The 21009-nt window shown below is 40.6% G+C and overlaps 1 protein-coding gene across 1 annotated transcript in view; it reads left to right on the plus strand.

Moving 5' to 3' along the window:
• Positions 1–21009, plus strand: part of rmdn2 (regulator of microtubule dynamics 2) — a 45514-nt gene that overhangs the window by 10330 nt on the left and 14175 nt on the right. Inside the window, exons 3-5 of the mRNA XM_074676485.1 lie at positions 8633–8810; positions 9546–9648; positions 12956–13016. Of these exons, the coding sequence (XP_074532586.1) occupies positions 8633–8810; positions 9546–9648; positions 12956–13016 (342 nt within the window). The remainder of the gene's footprint in view (positions 1–8632; positions 8811–9545; positions 9649–12955; positions 13017–21009) is intronic.

The following is a 21009-nucleotide window of genomic DNA, read 5'->3' on the forward strand; positions in this document are numbered from 1 at the left end:
CGACTATTCAGTGAAAGACAAACATGCGTCTTGAATGGTGCACAGTGTATACAGTCTTCACTGAGCAGAAATCATCTACTGTCTGATGTGTCTCCAGTCACCCTGTCTACTATACGTCTGACCACCCACACTGCCTTTTCTAAGGGATCTGTGAAATGTTTATTTTAAAATACCATAAAAATTGGTGTGAAAGACGCTTTTATTACCACTTTGTCCTCTAATAAGGAAGAGGACAACAATATACTCTTGTTAGCAATTGTATAAATGAGAGAAGTATTTTACCAGGTTATGGTTTATTTCTGCATCTTAAGCCCGGTTTCCACCAAGTGGTTTGATTCGTCTTCGGCACACATTTTATGGCATGTCCCGGGTCAGATCCCCAAATAACTGAGATGAACCATCCCACTTTTTGAGACCCTTCTGTTGGGGAGTCAGACTAAACCGAGCTGATCCCAGAAGATGAAGCTGCAACACTCCAGATTGGTCAAATGAATCGTCATTTACCATGCGACAGGGGCTGCTGTATTTCTCCTCGCGGCACACAGCCTTCTCTGAAACAAAGCTTGGTTGCACTTTGTATCAAAGAGCCACATAGAAATCACTGAGAAGACAAATTGCTGAATGTCTTCCATCGTTACTCTTTATTTACCACATACGCACGCATATTTCTTCTTCATTGGATTTATTAACGAGGTACACTGCAATGGAGTCATGTTACTGTGGCTTCATGGTACTATGTAACTGACGTGGCTATTAGCATCAGGTTTACATGCCGCCTACCAAGAGGGGGCACAGTTGGCTGTGGAAACGCAAACAGGATCAGGCTCAACAGATCCAACCTAACTGATCTAGACCAAATAGGTTGAAGGATCAGGGCTTTATACACCACTGTGAATTTAATTTTAGATTTAAATCAACCTTTATTATAGATCATTAGATGAGTATGACAAATGCTCTTTTTTGTACAAGAGACATAAGTTTATGGATCACTGCTCTCATTTGCAAAAATAAATCTTCGAGAAAGTGTAGCATAACACAAAAAACACAGGTACTCATTCAGTCTCTTGTACGAAAAAAAAACATTTGTCATACTCATCTAATTATCAATAATAAAGTTTGCTTTGAATATAAAATTAAATTCACAGTGGTGTATAAAGCCCTGTATTGAGCAATGCCCCGATCGATACAATGATGTCAAACAAGAGAAGATATCTGCTACATTCACATTTATTTCTTGACTGTTGTTCTTACCTTTGGGCAAACATCATAAATCCAACATACCTTGTGACAAAACCCAGATCCCCCAAACTAGTTTGCTGCTCCTCCAGCTATTTTCAGAGCAGAGTGTTACAACATCCTAACAGAAGTTGTATTTATGGTTTAACATGTGAGACGAATTGTTGCATTCAGTGGTGACGTGTAGTTTCCTGATGTGTCAGTCAAACTCTCTCACAGTTGAGTGACAGGTTATTTCCCCATGCCTGTAATATTTACCACAACAAAGGAGAGCATAGTTAAAGCCTCTGGTGTCTACAGCTGATGTGTGAGAAAGTTGGAGTCAGTCCCTGGTCAGCTAATGGAGGGGGGGGTTCAGCCATTGTTGTTAAAGAGGCTTTCAGTAGTCTTGTCACCACTGCTGCACACATTCAATGAGCTGGGCTGCGTGTTCCAGGGCTCACTGATGTTGGGATGGTAACACTGGTTTGTTTTGAACGGGTAGCCGAGGAGACTGCCATTGCTAAGCTCTTTTGAGAGTCCCTGCATGGACCCGTGGGGTCTGGGTACTGAATGGCTGTCCCCTCCACTGAGAACACAGCGTGATGTAAATAAAGCCATCTACTCTTAGCCTTGAATACAAGTGTTGCAAGGTCAGACACAGTGTGGTAGCTGTGTACCGAGAAGAAAACAAAATACAGCAGTTGGATGTGTTACCAACCAGTCAGCATAAGGAAGTCTGTCAAACTATACATGAGAATGAACATAGATGTGCAGCCTGTACCCGTAAGGTTCTGCATTGTCAGTGTGCTTTGTTTGTTCAGACTTAAAAGATATTTAAGAGCGATTTTCACAGGGCAAAGTTAAAACAGAAACTGTTAATCTCTTTTTTCTCTATCTTCTTACTGGAGGTAGAGCGTACAGCCCAATCAAACTTGGGAAGGCTATACCCCAGACAGGTTTTTTGATCTACTAGGGTACCAAACTACGTACTTTTATAGGTACTGACCGAAATCTGTCTGTAGTAAAGAGTACTGATTCATGTAAAATCAAACAGTACCATGTTTAGGTACCTAAATCCATCCTTGTGACTGTGAGGGAGTGGAAGAGTAGGTGATTTTCCATGCTGGACATGAACACAGCATTGCAAGTCTGTAAACTGAGAAATAAATGTGTGCCAAATTGAAAAACTTTGAGATTTTAGTATTACAAAAAAGATATTTCTACCACTACATAAACACAAACAAAAGTGCTGAAAATTGGGGGGCTGGGAGCTAGCATCGAGGGGGGAGATGGATAAATCTTGGCCATCATCACTCACTTTTATGAATTCCTGAGGTGCTGTGGGCCTGACATACCAACAGTGAAAGGAAGTCTAAATTTGATCCCTCTGTTGATATGCTGGCTCTCCCTGCCCATCTGAGCGTGAGTGTATCAGAATAGTCAGTACCTGGAGCTCAGATAAAAAGGAGCCTGGGTTTTTGAGGGATGACAGTGCTGTTTGGGTTTGGTAGACTGTAACTTGAAGTAGGAAAAAGGCACTGGGTTGGGGTTATTTTGCACAACTCCCCTACAGAGTGCTTGTAAGGTCATGTGTTTATTTATTTTACAGTGAGCACAGGAACAAAACATTGCTGTTAATGGTGATGAATAAAACTGAGATCAAAATAAACAGGGAAAAGTGGAAGCAGAAGTTAACCATTATCCAACATGTACTGTACTTCACAAGTCCTGTTTCAGCGTAATGATCAGAAAAATAAGTAGTGTTTAATTTGAGTGATGCCTTTCAAAGACCAAATAAAAAAGACTTTTTTCTTGTAAATTTATGAAATCAATCTTGTTAATTTATGACTTTCTTCCTGTAGGTTTGTAAAATTGATCTTGTGAATTAACCTTTTTTTTCTGAACATGGTCTTAATCCTCTGTCCTAGATTGAGCACTGTCAACCTTCATTCATAAAATGTCATCCTAGAGTCACAGGTCATCTCCCTTCTTTTTTGTCTCTGTGTGTGCTTCTTAAACAAAAAAAAAACCTCAACAACCTTTTGCCAGTTTTTTTTTTCTGCTGCTCCACTCAAACCAAACTTGCCTGCAGAAAACAAAATCATGTCCTGTGTGTGTGATGTAGGTGGGCCTGCTGGTATATTATTGTCAGTGTTGACGTGTCAATGACAATATTTAGACATGCTCTTTCAGATCTGTGCGCCGCTAGTTACAAGGATAGTAATGGCTTACACACACACACACACACACACACACACACACACACACACACACACACACACACACTAATACAAATAGATGTTTAGTTTCTTTTTTCTTTCAACTCAAGAGATTGATGAGCCGTGGAATGGCGTGACGGGTATGTGCTGATCACTCAGTCCTCCAGATCCACTAAGTAAATAACTGCAGCAACTGCTCAATGAATAAAATGACAGAAGGATGAATGAATGACACAAGTCCAATGATGTGACTGTCTGGCAATATCTGAAAAGCCATGTCTGTCTGCTGCACATCCATTCAGACTTTTTTAAGCTGCAGTGTTAGATCATAGATGTCTGCAGGTCAGAGGGTTTCCTCAGGTTTGTGCAGGGGGCAAGTGAGGTGATGTTTGAAAGATAATGTGCACAGTGCAATGATTGATTACAACCCAAATTTAAAGACATTTGGGGGTCTGCATAAAATATTGACAAAAAAAGATTTGAAAATCCTTTGAATCCTATAAAAGATATTAAAAAAACCCAGCAGGTTTTGCTAGTAGGGATCTATTGTCTCCATGGTCAGTTATTGCTTACCTTTTTACCAACATCGCACCCTTCTTTTTGTTTCCTTTTTTTTGAGATGCATAACCCTGCCGTATTTAAGATAATGAATCATAGCCTTATGTCATCTGTTAAGGATGGCACATTAAAGGTAGAGTCTGCAAGATTTTCCTAAAAGAAATTGAATATCAACTTTTACAGGAACAATCCTGCTCAGTTGTGACCTACGGGCCTCTATATATGTGTGTGTGTCAGTGTTTGTGTCTGCCTCAAACCCCTCCTCTGCCTGTATGTTGATGTAAGCGGGGTTATATCTGCCAATCACACTATGCCCAGTCCTCAAGTGACTTTGCATGTTGATGATAGCGAGCAGAAGCTATTAAGAGCAGCTACAATAGTGAGCATAGCACAAAGAAAGAAAAACAGAACCACAGTGCAATGAAACACCAAACAGATAAAGCTTTTTCCTTGGCTTTCATTTGCTCTCAGGCACACCTGCAGCATGATATGAAGAGCGATGCTGTTAGCTTTCTGCTAACCGGGTATGTGTCACATACCCGTGATTGACTAACCAAGTCAAGTCAGTTGGACGGCTCTCGAGTTTCCCCCATGTACAGGGAGTGCAGAATTATTAGGCAAATGAGTATTTTGACCACATAATCCTCTTTATGCATGTTGTCTTACTCCAAGCTGTATAGGCTCGAAAGCATACTATTAATTGAGCATATCAGGTGATGTGCATCTCTGTAATGAGAAGGGGTGTGGTCTAACGACATCAACACCCTAAATCAGGTGTGCATAATTATTAGGCAACTTCCTTTCCTTCGGCAAAATGGGTCAGAGGACGGACTTGACAAGCTCAGAAAGGTCAAAAATAGTGAGATTTCTTGCAGAGGGATGCAGCACTCTTAAAATTGCCAAGCTTCTGAAGCATGATCATCAAACAATCAAGCGTTTCATTCAAAATAGTCAACAGGGTTGCAAGAAGCGTGAGGAAAAACCAAGGCACAAAATAACTGCCCATGAACTGAGAAAAGTCAAGTGTGCAGCTGCCAAGATGCCACTTGACACCAGTTTTGCCATATTTCAGCACTGCAACATCACTGGAGTGCCCAAAAGCACAAGGTGTGCAATACTTAGAGGCGTGGCCAAGGTAAGAAAGGCTGAAAAATGACCACCACTGAACAAGACACACAAGCTGAAACGTCAGGACTGGGCCAAGAAATATCTCAAGACTAATTTTTCTAAGGTTTTATGGACTGATGAAATGAGAGTGAGTCTTGATGGGTCAGATGGATGGGCCCGTGGCTGGATCGGTAAAGGGCAGAGAGCTTCAGTCTGACTCAGACGCCAGCAAGGTGGAGGTGGGGTACTGGTATGGGCTGGTATCATCAAAGATGAGCTTGTGGGGCCTTTTCGGGTTGAGGATGGAGTCAAGCTCAACTCCCAGTCCTCCTGCAAGTTTCTGGAAGACACCTTCTTCAAGCAGTGGCACAGGAAGAAGTCTCCATCGATGATTTCCATGCAGGACAATGCTCCATCACACGCATCCAAGTACTCCACAGCGTGGCTGGCAAGAAAGGGTCTAAAACAGGAAAAACGAATGACATGGCCTCCTTGTTCACCTGATCTGAACCCCATAGAGAACCTGTGGTCCCTCATCAAATGTGAGATTTACAAGGAGGGGAAACAGTACGCCTCTCTAAACAGTGTTTGGGAGGCTGTGGTTGCTGCTGCACGCAATGTTGATGGTGAACAGATCAAAACACTGACAGAATCCATGGATGGCAGGCTTTTGGGTGTCCTTGCAAAGAAAGGTGGCTATATTGGTCACTGATTCGTTTTTGTTTTGTTTTTGAATGTCAGAAATGTATATTTGTGAATGTTTAGCTGTTATATTGGTTCCCCTGGTGAAAATTAATGGTTGAAATGGGTATTTATTTGGTTTTTGTTAAGTTGCCTAATAATTATGCACAGTAATAGTCACCTGCACACACAGATATCCTTCTAAAATAGCTAAAACTAAAAAAGCCTGACTCCAACTTCCAAAAACATTCAGCTTTGATATTAATGAGTCTTTTGGGTTCATTAAGAACATGGTTGTTGTTCTATAATAAAATTAATCCTCAAAAATACAACTTGCCTTATAATTCTGCACTCCCTGTAGATGGTACAGGTGGTTGCCAGGCTGTAAGTGTGTTCACATATTCAAGGTTGGAGGCAGTGGGTGTGTGCTGCTGCTGGCACTGAGCCAAGGAGAAGGAGCCCAATTTGAATGCTGTGTTTATGAACAAGCACAAAAATTCCTCCAGACCCTACCTTTGAAGGCCCTGTGAGGACTATGAGTTTGCCACTCACTGCTATGTCATCTTTGGCTCATATTGGTAGTGCTTTTCCAAGGAGACTCTGTTTCCCATGAGCACTATCACCCACTGTAGTAAAGATGTACTTTTGACATGGTGTGTATTTGTTTTTAAGCAAAATGAATGGAGAGCAGATCTTTTTAACACTCACTTTTATTTTTACTACTAAAACAGCTTGTTTTAGCTCGTGCTCTATCACTCTCCTGTTCAACTTTCCTCTGCTTCTTTTTCCTTTTTTTCCCCAGTGTCCACCATTACTACAAAATTAATCCAAGAAATCCTTTTTTAGCTGAGAAAAACACAGATAAAACACATATTGTTTCTCACTTTGTGAACTCACTTCTTGCTGCTTCACTTTGCTGGTGGTGTTATCACATCGAAGCAAATGTATAAAAGTGAGACTAATTCAAGATCAGTGATTAAGTCCTCACAGGGCCTTTAAACTGGTGCATCACAGGCATCACTTCGTCATCCTATTCAGGTTGCGCTGAACACAATATACCAACCCTTTGGAGTGCTGGATGTAACAGACCCACCATAAATGAATAAGCATGATATTTTAAAACACAGTAAACAGTGAAACAGGTCCACCAGTTATTGGTTGGAAAATAATCCTCATCCCCATTTTACCTTTAAAGGTTAAGAGTGCATAATTCAGCGAAGCAGAAACGTAATGTAGTTAGGAATGGGTAGTTTTCCCATTTGAAACGATATGGTACCAAATGCCAGGTACCTTGCAATCTGTACTCAACGGTACCAATTTTTGGTACTTTTTTGTGTGTTTTCACGTGGTTATATATACTAATTTGTTTAATGATGAAATATGTAAGTTTTAAATTTAACATATTTATTTCTCAATATATAAACTTGCAATGCTGTGTTCATGTCCAATATGCAAAATCACCTACTCTTCCACTCCCTCACAGTCACAAGGATGCATTAAAGTATTGAAACATGGTACCATGATACCATGATACCTTCAGCCAAGCTTTTATACAAATAAGTGTTGCTCATGAAATCCAGCATATTTCTTCATTTGGCCAGATACAAACTATACACTGAACAGATCCGGCCTTTTAAGTTTTTTTTCAGAAGCTTTTGTTGCCTCAGTAAGATCTCCTGCACATTCAGGGAAAAGGTTGGCATCTGCAGCATCATTGCAAACTGCTCCTTTAAACATACTCTGTCCACTGACTGGAGCAGGATGGGATGTCCACAGTGGATTATAAATCTGAAGCAATAAACATTAAGTTCTTTTTCAAAGTTTCTAATTGCAAAACCACAGTTTGGTTTCTGAGTGACTCCTCCCATCTGACAGATGAGTTGTCTCATTAGAAATGAGACACATCAGATCATAAAAAACAAAACAACTCAGTGAAGTAGGCCAGCATTCTTTAATCTCAGCACAACAGCACTGCTGCACTTGTGTTGTTGACATTATCAGCTTCGGTGTGTTATTTCTGACAGTTCCTTTGTTGACTGAAGAAAATCTGCAGCCCTCATACTCCTCCTGTAATCACAGCACGCAGGGCTGGAGGTGTGTGTGTTATGGGGTGGGGTCAGGAAGCAGCCTCCGGCACGAGGCACCTGTTGGGTCCCAAGTATTTCTGTCTGTGGCCCGCTCTGACACATCCCTCCAGAACCATGGCTCTCAGCCCAAAATATTCCCTTAACCACCAATGACGCACACGCTGCAGCTGCCAACACTTAATGGAGGCTTTTCATAATTTTCTCTCTTGTCTGTGTCTTTCATTTCTTACCTTTAGCTTTAATACGGCTGCTGTTTTACTAGAGTTAGCTGAAGGTGTTTGTACACACTTACAGAAGTTGAAAGACTTCATAAAACATCTGATGCCAGTGTTGCCTCACCCAGCAAACAAGTCTCCCTGTGTTTGGTTCAAAAGCCCTCAGGTGTCTATGTTAAGGTGTCAAGAATTTCTAACAGCCAGTCTTTATAAACAATTAAGTGACCCACTTATGTAAACACGTTCTGTGTGTAAACATTCAGGAAAGATGGAGCCTTTCAAACCAGCACCAGCAGGAGGAGTTGATAAAAGCTTTCATTAAGACTTTGGTGTCTGATTGAGCACAGAGTGGCTCTTTTGGAGCTTTCAATCCACCTCACAGGTAGAAAATGTTAAGATGGGACTTAGGCTGTCGTCATGTACCTCAGGGAAACTGGCAACTGCTTCTTGATGCTGCTGCCAGCAGGATGGAGACAATCAGAGAAGCACAGACTGACAGAGTCCTCTTCAACCAACACGTTGTTCCCTTTGTTCACTGTGCTTTCAGGTACATAACAGCGCTGACAGACTCTGAGGAGGAGGAGCTCAGTGATGCACAAGAGAGCGCTGAGGAAGAACCTGCAGACCAGCTCTCGGTCCTGCTGGAGAGGATCGACTGTTTGCACAAAGGCACTGACACGGAGAAAAGGGAAAGTCTTGACCTCCTTCTGGAGCACAGAGAGGAGGTGTGTTTACTCTCTGCACATATTCAGTCAATGCTGCATTGTTTACCCACCATTAAATATGACTTGTTATTCTAACTTTACTGCAATCCTGAGAAGTAACAGAACAATATATTACTGATTGATAATTAAAAAAAAAAAAAGTAGAGCAGCCACCTTTGCCAATTCTCTTTGCTGCTTATCCCAAAACAACACAGATGAGGTTCTTCATGGAAACTGGTTCAAACATGTTTATGTTTTTTGTTTTTGCTGGTGAAGGGTTATAGTTTGATTTATTAGAATTAACAAGCCAAATACTTAAACATCTAATTGCGCCTCATTAAAGACTTAGTGACTTCATTATTTTTAATATTTTTGTGAAAATATAAACAGTTAACTGTTAAGTGTGTAAAGAAACTAAATAGTAAATGTTACTGCATGTAAAACAAATTTGTTTTGATTGTTTTCATAGTTTATTTGTATTCCACATTTCTTAGAAGTTAAAGAGTAGAAGGACAAAGGTCTCAAGCTTTAAGTGCATTGTTCACACTTTTTTTACACAGCTTGCGTGGTATTGCAATTTATACTTTGGTAATGCTTGTGACCGTTGGCGACTGTTGTATTATTCGGTGGGACACAAAATACATCTACTACTTATTGTGCAAAGTCGCTTAGTTGTTGTAGACAGCATGATCTCATTTGGAGGAAGTGTGTTTGTATAAAAAAGATTTCCTGTAACACTTCTACGTCCTTCTGCAGTTTGGACAGAACTCTTCATTCCTCTGGAGACTCACACGAGCTTACTGTGATGTCCATGATGTCAGCTCAACTCTGGAGGAGAAGAAAGGCCATGCAGAAACTGGTAAGAAACTAAACATTGTGTAATACCTTAAAGGCCAGGCATTTTATGTGTAAACTCTGGCTGTTTTACCAATTTAAAGTCATCGTACTGTTTGGAAAAACTCAAATGCACACAGATCTTTATTTCCAAAGTGTCCCTGATCAGATGGTAGACAGTAGACCCCTCTACGCGTCACCAATCAAATGACAACCTCAGTATACTCCTCTGAAGTCTTCAGAAGTGTCCTCTTTTTGAGCACTATCCTGGTTCTGATCTGATCTGGATCCTCAGAAAAAAATAAAACTCACCGACTTCCTGAGGTAAGAATGTAAAGTGAACCAGATACGGTCCAATCTTTCATTAATGGGAAACATTAACATTTTTGACCAGCTTAGGTAAAATTTCCAAGATTTAATCAATTTGACCAAACATTTTATTGGCAAATACTCAGGAAGACAGCTGTGCAGATGAGACACTGAAACTGTGACTGTTTAAAAAAGAAAACTGTGTCATTATCAAAGCACCAGCTAAGGAAGAAATGTCAACCTAACTGAGCAGTGGAGCGCAATGGGCCTCATTCACTAATAAATGTGTAGAAGTGTTCTCACTCTGCTCATAAAATAAGCGTGTATGCAAAATCACAGTCGGATTCAGGACACATGGTAACCAGCTAATTCTGTTCCACCTAAAATATCCAGTGACTCTCAATATAAAACAAATGTATCAAAATCAGTTCGCATTGAGCCTGACTGATGACAAAAGAGCCAGACTAGGAGTCAACAGGTTTGAGGTTTTACAGCCCAACATGAATGATGAGAGACTTATCAATGTAGTGGGAAGCGTGGGAACCCCTTTATCTCGCTTGTCTCGCATATCTAGCTTGCTGAACAGCTGGTGTGAGTTGACAAATGCAGTCAAAACACAACAGAACACAGTCAGACTGCAGACAAATCTAGTGTATTTAAGGCGTTAGTATTTAAGATTCAATACTTTAAGTATGATAAAGGCGAAAAGACGTCAGTTTCATGGTAATTAAATATATTTAGTCAACTTACGGTTTTTACGATTGAATTTTATTAAAGACTTGTTTCTTTACTGAAAGTTATTTAAATATGTCATGCATTCAGTTAACTCGTTCGCTTCCAGCCATTTTCAGAGCATTTTGACCGTTCGGGACCCACAGAATATTGTGTTTTATGACTATGTACTCTGAAACTATCAAAGAAGAATAAGGCTCTCTTCTTTCGTATTTTGCTCTTCCTGTTTTTAATAAAAAAAAAACCCAGAAAAACAGACAAACTCACATTTTGAGATTGCGCCCAACTCAGGGGCTCCATGATCTCCGTTGTCTTTTCTCACAATTGCATCACTCTTTCTCTCTGAACTACGGCGACACATTTTCAGTTTGAGTGTGAGCTGCCTGAACTTTTCAGACCTCCCAGGGTTTCGCCATGTCTCTGTCAATGTACACCTTCTTCTCATATCCATGCTGATCTCTCATCGAAAAAGTGCACCACTGTCACCTGGAGTAGTTTATGAGCATGATACTGATAGACAAGTTCTGCCAGACCCGCCTCCCCCCACTGAAACACACAACTGACATCTATAGATATAGTCAATTATTGTAAGCCAAAAGAGTATTTGTTTATATTCTCTGAGAAAGTTTGTTGTCATTTATGATTTGCATGGTCTGTGAAAGTCCTATTTTTGTGTGCAGCGTAAGAATACATTTAAGTAAGAAGATATTGATGAATCTCAGATTTGTGCTTCAAACTTTTGTACGCATGGTTTAATCACATATTTGCGTAAACCAAGGGGCAACATCCGGTCAGCAAAAATGAAGCCTATGAGGAAGTGCTAAAAGTTGCTGTTCATCGAGGTTCTGCTTGAGGCTGTGCTGCAGACAGACTGGAAGTTACCCACACACCCAGCCTTAAAAACAGACCTTTACAGCATTTAAAAGCATATTTACAACCTGGTTCAAAAAAGGCTTGGGTCTTAAATGCTGATTCCTCTATCAGCACACATTGTAGAGTGAGTGAATTTTTTTTTTAACTCAGGGGTTTAGAAGTTATTAGGACTGTTTCATTGTCCAATCAGAGGCACAGCTCAGGTCACGAGACTGTGGGCGCCCTGTAGCTGTTGGAAACATAACTTACAGCCGGCGTTGTATCAGATGTGGCAGCGTCTGCGGATTGGCTTCATTTTCCTGTTTCAGGAACAGATGGGTGACGTTGCGGAGACGACGTCCATGTTTTGTACAGTCCATGGTGCAAACGCACTGTTTGCGAATGAGGCCTAATATGCCAGTGTGCACATTCATACACTCAGCAAAAAACTTAGCTTTGCAAATTAGCTGTGTTGCATGTGGAAGTCCTTTAAACAAAAAACTGCAATAAAAACAATGCAGTTTGATCAGAAAATGTGTGAAGTTGATGCAGATGCAATACATTTGTGCTGACTAGGCGTACTCTAGCTCTGTGCTTTTATTTCACACTGACATTATCTTAATCTCTGTCTCTTTTTATTAAATGGTTTCAACTGTGTGAACATGCCAGCCTCGTCTTACATTGTGGTCTTTATTTGACAAGGAAAACTAATATTATCAAGTGACTGATTGTCCCAAGCTATCTCGTACATGATGAAATAAATATTCTTATCGATTGTTATCACAAAGTTTACACAGTGTTTCCTCATCCACCACAGTAAAGTAGGTCATTCACTCAAAAGAAAGAACATCCTACAGTCTTGAAGCCAACTTTTTGATGATAAAACGTCGCTCCAAAAACTCTGGTACAAAGGCTGTCTTGTGTTACACACTGAGACTTTGCACAGTTGACAATAATGTTTTTATTTTCCTGAACAGAGGCTGTTTTGTGACTCTACAGAAGTGGACTGACCTGTTTCTCAGTAATCCTTCCTCATCCTCATCTCTGTTCCTCTGATCAGAGCTGGCCAGGTGCTTTCTTCAAAGACACCTGCGTAATTGGCTGTGTCAGACACATGGATATTTTAAGCAGGAGGGCATCATGTTTAACATTCATTTAGGTATTAATAGAACAGATGGAATGAGACGCTCTGCACTGAGTGATGAAGGATTTAATTCTGAGCCCTCTGCTTGGATTGCATTTCATACCACTTCTGTTTTCATTGCTTTTATCCAGTGCTCGCTTTCTTGTATATCCTGTTGTGCTTTCTCAGTCAACACACCCCCTGACTCTCATAATGTTCTCCTGTGGGTGAGACTGCCCTCAGTGAGTACTTTTTGTTTAATTAGTGTTTCATTGGAGCATCATTATGTGTTCTCTGTCTTTATCTCTTCTTCCAGGGAAGAAAGTTGGCGAGGAGGCGGTGGGTCTGAACCCTACTTGTGCTGACAGCCATCAGTGGTAGGTTTGACTCCCTTCTCACATCACCAATCAAATAACAACCTCAGTAAACTCTTCTCAAGTCTTCAGAAGCCTCCCTTTTTTGAGCACTATCCCGGTTCTGGTCTGATGTGGATTCATTGTTGACATGAAACATGAGAGACATCTCTGTATAAACCTTAATCACATTATCCAGGTTTCTGATCAGCTGTGACGGATGAGTCTATATCTCACACTATCTCAGTAGCTATGCTCTGTTCCAAAATAGAGTGATCAGAAACTTGGATCTGGTGTTTAAAGGCTTAAGTATCCCCTGGTTTTGAAACCTGCAGATAGCATATCTGGGTTTTTAAAACTCAGGGTAAGAGCTCCTTCAGGCTTGTTAACTCCTTACTGCCTGAATTAATTTACAACTATATAAAAGATTTTGTAGTGTATTTTTGCAAACAAAATAGTTATAAACAATATAAAGTTCACCCTATGACCACAATATTGGGACATAATGTATTTGATACAATCCTTGGTTTGTGTAGAATATGAATCAAGAGGCATTAGTGGAATACATAGGTCATCTCAGCTGTATCAAGACCTAACAGAGTATGTTGCAAATTCACGACAACAGGCATCGAGGGGTTTAAGTTGGATGTAGTGTTAATATTAAACATTACAGCTTCTAGCAGGGGTTGATGTGCCGATATTCAGCATTTTTGGCATATTCTCCTCAGCGTTATTTTTTTTAATCCAACATCTGATAGGAAACAATTTAACAACAATTTGAAACTGTTTTATTATGGATGTGATGCAATGCCTCTCTGTCTGCAGTGACTATTCTGTCTCCAGCATTGTCTCACCCACAGCACCATACCTTAAGTACCTCAAAACAAAGATAAATGAACGATAAAATAACATTTCAGTGATATTGAAATTTTGGAAAACTTTATTTACTCTAGAAAACTTTAGGGCTCTATTTATTTTTTAGAATTTTCAGTTAGGGAGGATAAGGCATTTAACAAAGTCAAGTGTCAGAGTTTTTATCATTCATAACTTTGACGCCAATATTTTCACTTATACTACAAATGGATATTAGCTGCTACAATCTGCTATTGGCTTCCTTGACTACTAATAATTGGTATCCACCCTGAAAAAAAAATATTGGCCCATCTCTAGCTATGAGTCACTGAAAATAGTTTTTAACTTTTTTGGTCAAAAGGCGGCAAGAAGTTGCAGAGAGAACCGAGCTGAGGTGAAGTAAGCGACATTGCAGATCACTACCCCTATGGCTCCATCGCTTCAGTGAAGTAGTTTAGTCATTTTGGCTGCAGTATTAAGACGGAAAAATTGCAATAACTCACCTACAAGCTTTTAAACCTTACTTCCCAACCTTAAACCTTTCGAACATCTTCAGCTGACCCTCAGCTATTAGCTTCTCATGTCAGCAACATTTATTTAGAAATATTTTAAACCAACCAGTTAATAAAGATAAAGGTAATCCAAGGTTTTGCATTAAGACTGACAGTATGTGACCCTTTCTCTCTGAGCCCCGTCATGTACAATCACCTGGTTAACTCCTGATCCAGTTAAACTTCCCCCGTTATGAAAGCATGAACACAGGTACTTTCCCCAGGTGAGTGGTGTTGGGGGGGAGCATGGCTTTGAGTGACGTGTTGTTCAGGAGCAGCTGCTCTTCACTGCTAAATGGATGTTTGACTCAGACATGTCTTTGGGGGAGTTTTCTGGATGTACCTCTAAGGTTTCCTGACAAATATTTCAGAAAGCCCACGGTGGGTCAGAACAGATGTACCTAGTCATTTGAACACAGCACATGAAGAAAAGTGCAGGAGCTTCTGCATGTAGAGGTGCATGAGATAACCGCAGCTTACCCTTCAAACATCTCTTTTCTGCAGACCATCCTCCCCCCAGCCCCTGATAGCATCACCTCTAGTCTGAGGAATGTAAACATTGCCTGGGTTTACTTCATTCTGATCGACTGACATTGACACACACACACGTAACTTTTGTGATATATGGTCTTCTCTTATTGCAACTTCTCTGCCTGTATGTTGGTGGTTGCTTCACACTGAGTGGTGTTCGTTTACAGCTATTGATGTTAAGAGCTTGGGGTTGTACTGATAATACATGTGGTGACATGGAATGAGGATTTGTGTCACCACCAAACCAATCTAGTTTACATTACATTTCTGAGAGCATTACTGATACTTGATATGGTGTGTGTGTTTTGTAATCTAAAATTGCAATGGACCATGTCGGGGTACGTTGCACACACATTTTGTGCACCAAAGGGATACTCAGACAAATGCTCTCATTAAAAAATACCTTTGATAAAGGGTTAGAAATTTTAAAATCAGGTCTTAGAGCTAAGAGGAAGTGGGAAGGCACAGAACACAAAGTGTTTTTAGTCTGCTGTAAAGTTTTATGATGAGTTGGTGCACCATGTCATCTGCTGGTGTTCGTCTATTGTGTTTGTCAAGCCTAAGTCAAGCAGGAAATTATAGAGCACTTCACGCTTGCATCTGCCAAGCCCTTTGAAGATCCTCGTTTCCCTTTTCAGCAGGACTTGGCACCTGCCCACACTGCCAAAACTCCTACCAAATGGTGTGCTGACTAAACTGTTACTCAGTTGTTTTTTTCTTGTAGTTTTTTCTGTTTTGATTGATCCTAATGTGCTAATAACAATAATTTAAGAAGCTAGAGGCCAAATTATTAAGAATATATTACACATTTCTAACCAGCTTAACAAATTTGCCAAACCTGTGTCACAATGACCATCACTGAAATCGGTGGCTGTTCGAATTACAATTTTTAAATTACAATTTCACTTAGGAGACACTTTTGTCCAATATGATGTACAATGTTAGGCAGTTGGGAAGGGGTATGTAACCTTGTTCAAGGGCACCTCAACAGTGCTCAGGAATCATGCTGACACTTTTCCTGCTATCAGCCAATTCCCAATTCTGGTCAACGCATTGACTGGAACCAGCAACCCTCCAGTTGCATACCCAGGTCCCTATGGACTGAGCTACTATCGCTCTAAACAATATAAGCATCACAAATTCACTTACATATTAACACTGACTAGTTTCCTATTCATGTAGTGGCTTGTTTGAGTCCAAAATGTAACAACAAACAAAAATGTACTGTAATCTAAAAAATGTAATAAAGCCTGAAATGTAATGACTGGTCAATAATGTAACAAAAGGGCTAAACTGAAAATGTAATTAAAACAAAAACAATTGTAATAAAACCCCAAATGTTATAACTGACCCAAAATATAACAAGTTTCTTCATTTTGGGGAAAAAGTTATTACATTCTGGGTTTTATTACAATTTTATAAGTACACTATGGGTTTTTGTTACATTTTGGGCTCTAACATGGCTAAAATTATTACTAAGCAAGCATTTACCAATCACCAATGAAGAAAATAAGTTAACAAGTAATTTTTGAATCCCAGAATCTGAGCCAAAGTCCACCACACATCTCCATCAGGCCCTGAGATCCTTTTAGCTACTTCTTCTGTTGGATATCAATAAACTTCTCACTGTTTCTGATTTTGATGCACAGTATTCATGTGGCTGTTGTTCTGCTGTCAGTGTTCTTTCACAGATACCACACAGAAAGACCATAAAAGACATGTTGAGTGCAGCCACCTGACCAGAGTAAACACTTTGACAGTACTTGTGATTATCTTCATAAGTGGTCCTGGGGGAATTTTGCTGCCTTATATCAGTCTTAAACAAAGAGATGCCCCGCCTCTCTGCTCGTGTACCTCCCTGGTTGCTCTGTGACTCAGTGAAAAATCCCCTTGCTTTTAATTAGCTGTGCAGAGTGGGCCCAATGGCAGTAGTCCCGTTTGTATTTGTGCAGGCCCCAAGTGGTGCATTCCTCCTCTGAAACGCCGCTCATGTCAAAACTTGACTGCTGATCATACATGGAATCCATGACTGGGGCAAAGAGATGAAGACTGCACGAGAAGCAGCTCTGAGATTAGCTTGGGCTACTGCAGCTGCAATGAAACGTCACAAAGCCTCTTGTATTTATCTTTGCTTAACTAACAGAATACAAGAGTTCCAGAGTTACCTCTGCTTCCTCGTATAAAACTAAAAGTTTCCTCAGCTTTTGTCCTTTTTTGTGAAATAGAGCATTTGTGGTCTCTGGCGACCTTTCCGTCCTGCTCCGGCCAGCAGCTCTGCTCGCCCTTTCCGTTAGGACAAATTTACATTTGCTTATGCACCCCCCCCCCCCCCCCCCCCCCCCCCACTCTAGACGTAAAATGAAATAGAAGGCTAGGTTTGTTTAGTTGATTAAGAGCAACAGCTTTGAAAAAGCTTAATGCTTAATCCTATACCCACTGATGGAATTTGTATGATTCTTAAAGCAAGCAGAAACACTGTCTAAACTGAACAGACAGGGTTAAGTAGGTAAAGCTGCACTTTGAGCGCTGAAGAGGCCTGGACTGGGGTCCGTGCCAGCCCGTGTTGCAAGGAAGTTTATGTCTGAGGTAACTGTTTACTTAGTGCTCCGATGCCGTGAGAAAACTTGTCACCTGCTTTCCTGAATGCAGCTCAGCCCGTCACATTTTGACAGATGGTGTTTGGACCGCTGCCATTCATTTCCTGCTCTGCCACTGAAACGCTAATAATGTATGGCTTCTCAAACCTTTCATCTACAGCCGTTCAACTCCTGTGAAGTAAAGAATGAACGCTGAATATGGATGGATAATTGCAAAGTTTCAGCTTTTCTGAATCAGTGCGAGGCGCGGTCTTGTGAGAATATTGCAGGTTTAGCTGAAATATGCATGCAACACTTTGCTTACAGTGCAGCAAGTAACTAACAGTTCATTAACCTGCTTGAATAGCATCTCAGCACATGACTAAAACTAGTAGAGCTGCAGTATTCTGCACGCCTTCAGCTCAAAAGAAAGTTTCAGTCTGCCAATCATCTGAACTCAGCAGCTTGATGAGAGAATGAAAGGGGTGGCAACACATCCTCATCCGTCCAAGCCTGACATGAAATATTGTTGGATGCTCTGTAATTAACACAAACATCATTGTAATGTGTATTTACTTATCCAGTTACCCACAAAGCTTACTAACAAGTCAGCTTCAATTTGATGTCTCCAAAATTATGTATTTCAAGATCTACTTGTGTGTTTCAAGTGTGACGACACACACTTTTAATTTAAATATTTGGTCATCTGGAGTTAATTACCCCCAATGACTGTCTTTGTGTGTGGGTATTCTTTGCAGTGTACCACAGAAACCTAATTTAGTTTCACTCTGAAAAGTCTGAGTGACAGCTCAGCAGGTAGGGTGAGGTTGACTGCCTCAAAAACCTGCTTTGTTGAGTAGCTCACAGTGAGAAGTTAATGATTGAAAAGAGTTTACTCATGATTTCAAGTTGCTCCTTTAGTGATGGCAGAAATTCAGAAGACCCGTAATGTATTGCGCAGTCGCCTCTTTCCTAGTTGTTCTTCCCCTGTCGGCACGCAGTGAAAGAAGCTATTTAAATGGGGGAGGAGCAAGGTCATTGATTACTCTATACACTAAATGAGCATCAGCAAAAACCACAACATTTACAAAACTTAGAGGGTTGTGCCTCGAAAGTATTTTACAGTAGTGGTAACTTTTTCAGTGCTATTTGCTTGTATACTGTTTTGAGGGGAGCAAGTGCTGTTTTCCCTTGCGTGGCATAGAAGGACAAGTGTGCAAATATTGCTGAGTGATTGATCAGCTTGGCTGCATCACTGGGTATCTGGTTTTGAAAAAACTTGAGATTAAGTCTCAGCGTTAAAGGGCTTGTTTTTGTTTCTTAAAGGACAGCTGTAAGTCTAAGACAACTCCCAGGTATTTGAAACATGAAACCAGGTTGAAATCTATTCTCCTGTATGTAGAATTACATGCACACTTTTTTTTTGTTTGTTTTCTTTCATATTAAATGTGTTACCTCAGCTAAGGTTAATTTAGCTGTTGGTTTTTGCCTGCCCATACCAACTGCATATTGACTAGAACGGCTTCTGCCTATACCTGGGGTCCCTCATCCAGGTCTATACTCCTTCTCGCCCACTACACTCTACTTGTGAAAGACGCCTGGTGCTCCCAGCCCAGCATGGCTCTAAATCACTAGCCAGACTCTTCTCCTCTGATGTTCCCAAATAGTGGAATGAATTACCTAACTATACGATCCACAGAGTCCCTTTCTACTTTAAGATATGTCTGAAAACTCATCGGTTCAGGGAACACTTAAGCACTTAGTCTGACCCTTCTCCTCTTCATCCTCAGGGGCAGAATAGGTCAGAGGGTCTCAGACCCAGCTCTTAGTGAATTTTCAGCACTAATTACTGAATGGTGTTGAAGGTTGAAGTATATTGTTACAGCAATTAATTGTGGTTATTTAGCAGATAATTATTAGATTATTATACATTATTCAAAGAAAAAAATTCTTGCACTTAATGGCAGCACCTGCAGCTAAATAACTTGTAGCACTTCTGTCGCACTAACTAGATTTTTAGGTTTTTCCTTCTGTCTTATTTCTTCCTTGTGTTGTACGTCCCTTTGGACAAAGCGTCTGCTAAATGAAACTGTGGAACTGTAGCATAGATAAGAGTGTCATCAACACACATATCTGCCACGTCTGCAGGGCAGACGTGGCAAATTATTAACATATACACTGAATATATCAGGTCCTAAAATTGAGCCTTGTGGCACACCTACATGTCGATCAACAAATGATGAGGTCACCTCCTCATTGTTTGAGAAGACTCCATACATCTGACTGCATGACAAGAAAATTAAAATTAAACAGTTTTGACAGAAGAAAATTATTATTACAGTCAAATCTTTTTTCAAGTTCAGGAATACAGCCCCACAACTATCCCTGTGTGTGTCCCAGTAGTCAGTAACTTGTTCAGGACCACGTTACATCTGATAACTATGTTTCTGTCTGCCTCAAAAACCAAGTGCTATGCCGCAGTGTGTGTGTGTGTGTGTGTGTGTGTGTGTGTGTGTGTGTGTGTGTGTGTGTGTGTGTGTGTGTGTGTGTGTGTGTGTGTGTGTGTGTGTGTGTGTGTGTGTGCGTGCGTGTGTGTTAGAGTGAGTGTGTGTGTGTGAGAGAGAGTGAATGAGTGTAGGTATTCCCCTTATTTAGCACCAAGTCAGTGCCCACAGTGAAAGAAGTCAGACTGTTATCACAGAACCAGGGATTACACTAAATCACCAAAAGCTTCCACCCTATTAGAAACCGTTGATGTGCAGCTACAAACATTTTAAAGCTCACACAGTGGGAAACACGCAGCATCCCCTCTGAGCCTGGACACTGTTAAAAGACCTGAAGTGATGAATGAAGGTGATCTCTGTCAGACAGTCATCACTTCTCCAGAGATTACGCATACTTTCCCACTCAGTCATGCACCACATCTCTGTGCTTTTCCCTGGAGAGTGGATGAGGGCTCTTTTGATGTTGGCTGTGTTTTAGGAGCACTTCAGTCAAAGAGCAGCATTGTGATGGATACTATCCGCTTCTCCACAACTGTCTGTCCCCCCTGAACTTTTTATAAATCTGTTTGCATGTTAGAGTGCACATCACCACCCCTTAGCTCTCACATTTCACTCTGTAAAAGCACCAAAGCATGCTTGGCTTAGATTTATGTCTATCACTCTTATTCTTTTTTTTATTCATGCATTATTCATCGGCTTTTATAATCTAAATTATCTCAAACACTTAACAGATGTGTGAAACAGGACTGCATGCATTAGAGTGCACGACCTCCTTCTTCCAGGGGCTGTATTCACACAAGCAACAAAATCCTAAGAATTTCATAAGAGACAGTCACCACATTTTGCACGTTGAGGAATGCGTGTGAATTAGAAAATATTTAATATAATCTATTTGGGGTAGACTTTCCTGGAATCTTCTGAAAGTTTTCTGGCGTATGTGAATGAAAAGGGCTTATGAGTGAACTCACAGTATGTATGCATGGCATTTTGCGCAGTGCTTTCG

Source organism: Halichoeres trimaculatus, unplaced genomic scaffold (assembly GCF_033239565.1).
Source record: "Halichoeres trimaculatus isolate MK-OKI-2021-1 unplaced genomic scaffold, fHalTri1.1 fHalTri1_scaffold_8, whole genome shotgun sequence".
Classification (NCBI taxonomy): domain Eukaryota; kingdom Metazoa; phylum Chordata; class Actinopteri; order Labriformes; family Labridae; genus Halichoeres; species Halichoeres trimaculatus.